This window comes from Cornus florida, unplaced genomic scaffold (genome assembly GCF_030987335.1).
Source record: "Cornus florida cultivar Cherokee Brave unplaced genomic scaffold, ASM3098733v1 CherokeeBrave_3.0.0_Hap2_Chr08, whole genome shotgun sequence".
NCBI lineage: Eukaryota > Viridiplantae > Streptophyta > Magnoliopsida > Cornales > Cornaceae > Cornus > Cornus florida.
In genome coordinates, this window is record NW_026775578.1 from 97585690 (window position 1) to 97592906 (window position 7217).

General features: G+C 38.1%; 1 protein-coding gene across 2 annotated transcripts in view; it reads left to right on the plus strand.

Moving 5' to 3' along the window:
- Window positions 1–5928, plus strand: part of LOC132268302 (RNA polymerase sigma factor sigA) — a 29459-nt gene extending 23531 nt beyond the window's left edge. For both annotated transcript variants that reach the window (XM_059769135.1, XM_059769136.1), the window contains 2 exons: window positions 4999–5111; window positions 5550–5928. In XM_059769135.1, the coding sequence (XP_059625118.1) occupies window positions 4999–5111; window positions 5550–5658 (222 nt within the window). In that variant the 3' untranslated portion in view covers window positions 5659–5928. The remainder of the gene's footprint in view (window positions 1–4998; window positions 5112–5549) is intronic.
- The last annotated feature ends 1289 nt before the right edge of the window (window positions 5929–7217 follow it).

The window sequence follows — 7217 nt, forward strand, 5'->3', positions numbered from 1 at the left end:
CCTAACACTCGTCGTGCTTTTGTGTGTATGGATGTTACCTTTTTTGAGGACACTCCTTATTTCTCTGCCCATGGTTTATCTTTTGATACGGCATTGTTGCTTCCGCTACCGGTTGTGTCTACTTCATTAGAGTCTGTCACACCACAACCTCTTCTAGTGCCACCGCCACTTCAAGTGTATAGTAGACGACCACGAGTAGCAGCCCCCTAATTGTCTACTTCTATTGAGGCTCCTGTTGCTGCTGATGATCCTATTGCCTAACGCAAAGGTATTCGATCTTGTGTTACTGCACATCCTATTTCTAACTTTGTCTCATATAATCATGTTTCACCCACTTTATCTTGTTTTTTATCCAAATTGGCTGCTATACTTGTTCCCAAGACTTTGCAGGATGCTCTTTCTCATCCTGGTAGGCGACAAGCCATGATCGATGAAATGGATGCTCTTCATCATAATGGGACATGGGATCTTGTTCCCTTACCTCCTGGTTCCAAACCGGTCGGTTGTAAGTGGGTCTACATTGTCAAATATCTCCACGATGGTTCTATTGAGCGTTTGAAAGCTCGTCTTGTTGCAAAGGGGTACGCCCAGACTTATGGTGTTGATTATGATGAGACTTTTTCCCTGTTGCAAAAATTTCTTCTATACGGGTCCTTATTTCCATTGCTGTTAATCGTAATTGGCCGTTGTTTCAATTAGATGTTAAAAATGCTTTCTTACATGGCGACTTAGTTGAAGAAGTTTATATAGAGCAACCACTTGGGTTTGTTGCTCAGGGGGAGTATCGTCATACCGTTTGTCGCCTTAGGAAGGCCTTGTATGGATTGAAGCAGTCTCCAAGGGCTTGGTTTGGAAAGTTCTCTGCGGCAGCATTAGCATTTGGTCTTAAGAGATGTTAGATAGATCATTCGTTGTTTCACCAGCGCACTAAAGCTGGTTTCATTTTCCTTGTGGTATATATAGATGAAATTGTGATCACAGGTGATGATTCTGAAGGTATTGTTAAATTGAAGTTGTTTATACAAAATCAGTTCCACACTAAAGACTTGGGTTAACTCAGATATTTCTTGGGTATTGAAGTTGCTAGATCCACGGAAGGTATAAGTTTATCCTAAAGAAAATATGTGTTGGATTTATTAGAAGAAACAGGTATGTTGGGTGGTCAACCTGTTGATGCTCCTATGGATCCAAATACAAAACTCTTGTCAGATGAGGGTGCTCTATTTGATGATTCTGGCAGATATCGACGGCTTGTTGGGAAATTAATTTATCTCACTATCACTCGACCGAATATCTCATATGTAGTTAGTGTTGTAAGTCAGTTTATGGGATCTCCTAGGATGCCACATTGGAATGCAGTTCTTCGGATTATCCGATACCTCAAGCAAGCTCCAAGTTTTGGGTTGCTATATAAACCAAATGGACATCTTAGGGTAGAAGGTTTCACAAATGCTGATTGGGCTGGTTCTCCCTCTGATAGGAGATCTACTATAGGCTACTGCACATTTGTTGGTGGAAATCTTGTTACATGGAAAAGTAAAAAGCAAATAGTGGTAGCACGGTCTAGCGCTGAAGCAGAGTACAGGGCGATGGCCCATACCTCTAGTGAGTTAACGTGGATACAACACTTTCTTGAGGAACTTGGGTTAATAGTCAAGACTCCTATTCCATTGTTCTGTGATAACCAAGCAGCTGTTCACATTGCATCCAATCCAATATTTCATGAAAGAACCAAGCATATTGAAGTTGATTGTCACTTCACTCGAGATAAAATATTGAGCGGGAACATTTCTACTGCATTTGTGAAGTCTGAAGATCAATTAGCTGATATGTTTACTAAGGCTCTTCGTTATAATCGGTTAAAAGCGATTTGTTCCAAGCTGGGATTATATGATCTATATTCTCTAGCTTGAGGGGGAGTGTTAGAATATTTATATGTAAATATATATTTATGTTGGGGTCAGATTGTATTTAGATATAGGGTTTGTGGCCATTATGCAAATAGGCCTTTCTTGTATTGTATAGTTATCCTTTTATGTTTAGGGTTGAACAAATGAAGAAAATATACAGTGGCTGTGCCTCTCTCCATCTGCTCTCTCTCTTGTTACAGTGTAAACTTCACAATGCTGAAATTCAAAATCAATTTGATGCAAAATTACTTGTTCTTAGAACTGACAATGCCCTTGAATATAAACTTAATGTTTTTCAAAAGTTTCTTGAGTCAAGGGGCATTATCCATCAAACATCTTGTGTTGATACCCCGCAACAACATGGAGTTGTTGAACGGAAGAATGGCCCACTCCTAGCTATCGCTTGTGCCTTAATAATTCAAATGCATGTTCTAAAACATTTTTGGGCAGATGCATTTCTGGTTGTTACTTATCTTTTAAACCGCATGCCTTCTAGGGTCCTTCCCTTCCAAATGATGTTTTCTGACAAAAACCATTTTTCCATTCCTCCAAAGGTGTTTAAGTGTGTCTGTTTTGTTTATAATCTAAGTCCGGGATGAGACAAACTTGATCCTCGTGCTCACAAATGTATTTTCTTAAGTTATTCTTGCACTTCAAAGGGATATGAATGTTACAATCCAACTCTTCGTAAACAATTTATGTGTGCAGATGTAACTTTCTTTGAGAATGTCCCTTATTATTCCCAGGAAGGCAGTCTTCAAGAGTCTATTCTTCTAACTCCAGTTTTTGATTCTGACGTCCCACCAGCTCTTCGTGTCTCTGCTCATCGTTGAAAAAGAGTAATTAATCATGTTCCAACATTGAAGTAGTAAACCCAGTCTTGCCACTTCCACCGGTTGCTTCAACGCCCGGAGATTCTTCCATCTCTGCGGACTCTGATCTTGATCAACCTATTGTTGTTCGGAAAGGTAAACGGTCCTATACCAATCACCCTATCTCCAATTTTGTATCGTATAATAAATTTTCCTCCTCCTTTCAAGCTTTTTCTTTGTCATTATCCTCTATTGCTCTTCCTAAGTTCTACAGGGAGGCACTTTCTCATCCAGGGTGGAGGAAAGCTATGGAAGAAGAAATAAACACTTTAAAATTGAATCATACTTAGAACCTTGTTCCTAAGCCTGCTGATACTCAGTTTGTTGGTTGTCGTTGGGTTTTTACTGTTAAACAGAAGCTTGGTGGTATTGTTGACTGTCTCAAAGCTCGAATTGTTGCTAAAGGCTACACTCAGACTTATGGCCTTGATTATACTGCGACGTTCTCTTCTGTGGCCAAACTGAATTATGTTCGTGTGATAATCTCTTTTGCAGCTAATATAGACTTGCCACTTCATCAACTTGATGTTAAAAATGCCTTTCTGCACGGTGACCTTACTGAAACAGTCTCTATGACTCAACCACCCGAGTTTGAGTATAAGGGGAAGTGTGTGTCATCTCAAGAAGTCTATATATGGCCTCAAACAGTCCCCTCGTGTATGGTTTGATAAGTTCAGTAAAGCAGTGGTAGCTCATAGTATGACTAGAAGCCAGGCTGGTCATAAGAAAACTCTCTCTTTTTTAAGAAAACAAAACGTGGTATTGTGATTCTTGTGATGTATGTAGATGATATCATTATCACCGGCAGTGACAAAGATGAGATACAAGTTCTAATTCTCACTTGAGTTCTAGTTTCCTTACTAAGGATTTGGGTAAACTTAGGCATTTTCTAGGAATTGAGGTGGCTTGGTTGAAGCAAGGCATTAGTCTATCTTAGCGGAAGTATACTTTTGATCTCTTATAGGATACTAGATATCTTGGTTCGAAACCTGTAGCTACACCAATGGAGACTAATGTAAAACTTAAGGTGGATGATGGTGACCCACTCGATGATCCAGAGATATATCGGAGACTTGTGGGTAAACTTTTTTACCTCACAATCACTCGTCCAAATATCTCCTATGCAGTCAGTGTTGTGAGTCAGTTTATGACCAGTCCTCGGGTACCTCACATGGAGGCAGTTGTACGCATCTTGAAGTATCTCAAGGGTGCTCTGGGACATGGTTTGTTTTATCGATCTTCTGGACATCTTCGGATTGAGGGATACACAGATGCAGATTGGGCCGGTTCTCCTTCTGATCGACGGTCCACCATGGGTTACTGCACCTTCATAGGAGGAAATCTAGTAACTTGGAGGAGTAAGAAACAGTCAGTTGTGGCTCGTTCCAGTGCTGAAGCAGAGTATCGTGTCATGGCACACACTGCCTATGAACTTACTTGGTTTAAAACTCTTTTACAGGAACTTGGGATTTCAGTCCAGTATCCAATTCCTCTTCATTGTGACAATTAGGTAGCTATTCATATTGCTAGCAATCTCGTCTACCATGAGAGGACTAAACACATTGAAGTAGATTGCCATTTCATTCAATCTAAAGTTGACTCAAATGAGATTGTTACACCTTTTGTTCCATCTGGTAGACAGCTGGCAGACATCTTTACTAAGGCACTTCCCAAGAACTCTATTGATTCCATATGTAGCAAGCTGGGAGTTATTAACATTTACTCTCCAGCTTGAGGGGGAGTGTTGTACAGTATTGTATGAGTTGTCACGTTGTATAGTATTGTATGAGTTGTCACATGTGTAGAGTTAGTATTGTATGAGTTGTCACACGTGTTGTATAGTATTGTATGAGTTGTCCCCTACCCCTCATTACCATATATGGAATTTCCATGTATAGGGTTTACTTGTTCTCCACTCACCTACTCCCGTAGTTTCTACTATAGTTAAAATAATTACTTGACTATAGTTTATAATTTAGTTGAGGTTTAGGGGTTTGGAATGATCAGATCTGGATTTGGTTTGATATGTTTATAGTTGACATGGCAAAAATACACACTTTTCAACAAGGTAATAACACGGTTTTATATGCCATTTTGATTTTGATTTCAAGGTTTTGTTCTTGTTCCTTTTCCTAAACTAACACAAAACATTCAATGTTGATTTCATTCTTTGACTCGTTAAGAAGAACTGACAGCAACATTTATTCATTTTGCAGGATGAAGTAAACAAGCTCATTAATTCAACGTTAAGGGAACGGGAGAAAGATATTATACGTCTTTACTATGGTCTGGACAATGAATGTCTTACTTGGGAGGATATAAGTAGAAGGTGGGGACTCCACATCGCTACATATATCTGCTTGTAGTAGTCATTATGAAACTATCATGCACGATATTCTCAAGGTGGCGGATCAAACAGTTTCCACTCTATTGTAGCAGACTTATTCCTTTCCCACCCTTAGAAAAATAATAATAATAATAAAGAACAGAAAGGAAAAATGCAAAATTTCACTTATATAACACTGCCACATGCCCAAAAAGACAGTAGCAGGGTTTAAATTCCGGATGAAGTAGTGCTTGTGCTTCATACTAAAAAATTAATTTTTCACTGATATGAAGAGGGATTGCTCTTGGCTTTTCATTCAGACTAGATCACGCATTACTTTGAATGTGCTTCATTGATATGTCCTGCTTGCTTATGGAAATAGTTCTCCTTATTCTCTGAAAGTTGCTAGTTCTAATTTCATTATTGTCTTTGATCCTTCAGGATAGGATTGTCCAGGGAAAGAGTTCGACAAGTTGGACTTGTTGCAATGGAGAAACTAAAACATGCTGCAAGGAAAAGAAGACTGGAGGCCATGCTGGTTAAACATTAATTTTGATATGTTGTTTACGGTATAATTTGCCTGTATATAAAGGAAAGAAATATGTCTCCAATTATTTCTCCTATCAGGAATAAATTTACATAGTGACATGAAAGCCTGTGTCCCTGGACTTCCGTGAGATAGAGTCAAAAACACACTAACAAGTGTTTCTGAGGTGGGGAAAAGAAATTTGTGTACAATATATATTTGTAAGTAAAGAGACTATCAATGTGATTACACTCTCTTCAAATAGACAAAGAACTAATGTTGCCTTTTTATTCACTTGTTTGCTTCTTTTTTTTATAAATTATTTTATATAATAATAATAATAATAATAATATTGGCTGAGCTATTCACTGTAAGGAACAAGGGCCAGAGGCTTACCATTACTTGTTCCCTTGTTTCTGATATATTATTGCTGTCGTTGTGTGTAGTATTTGTTGCCGCTATATGATGTTCATTTCAAATGATCTCTCTCTCGTAAATAGACAAATATAGCATTTATAGATTATACGTAGATGAAATTCAAAGATCTTAAAGTGTAGACAGAAGAATATTGCTTAACTGAAAAAATTAGTTCCATCTACCTGTGAATTGTTTTTTATCTAGGATTTACAGTCTTGTGAAGTTTGGCAGTAGAAAAAAAATTGAAATTTAACAATGGCTGGTTTCAGATTTATCGGAGATGCGAAGAATAGGCCAAAGTTTCAGCAATGTAAATGCCATGCTTCCATTTGGACATTTTGTCTTCTATTAGTACATTTGCATATATATATATATATATATATATATATATATATAATTCATCTTATATTTCCTAGTCATTACTATTACATTTGTATGTTGTATTATCTTTAGTTTTTCGGATCTCTGTTCCAAAGCGAGCAATTAATAGGAATTATGTTGCTATTCTTGTTTGTCATCTATATTGACTACTAAGCTGTTGGAAATGGAGCATACAAAACATAAACTTTAGGTGAAATTTTGAATAGGTCCCACTAAAAATTTCTTGCGGATCTATAGACGAACATGTTCTTCTCCGTAAGGAGATCAACGTGATATACTTATTTTCTCAAATCCGTTTCCGGGTGAATGAGAAATTAGCTCCAAAGTAAGGTGTGAAGTTTATATAGCCCAAGTTTAGAATTTGGGTTTGGGTTCAAGGGCACCCAAGTTTTTAAGAGGGGGTGGATCTAGGCAAACTTGGGTCCAAGTCATTTACCATACACGTGCGCCTCGCTCGCTCGGCTTGGGCTTACTTATAAAATCCAGTTAATTTTTTATTAAATAGAATTATTGAATTTGGCCTTGTGTTTCATTTAATTTTATTTTGGGGTGGGTTTCATTGTTTTGAATTGGGCTGGGCTTACGAATGGTTGTACTAATGCACCCCATTTGAATAGGTGCCGTTGGTATTTGTTCAGATTGAACCATTGTGTCTCGTGGCTGTTCGGGTCGCCCCCCCCCCATAAATCTTATTCTCTAATTCTGAGTTCTCCTCATAAATCTTCTTTCCTTCTCCCGTGTTTGCATACACATAGTGTTAGTGTGTCAGTTCGAGTCTGGTTTCA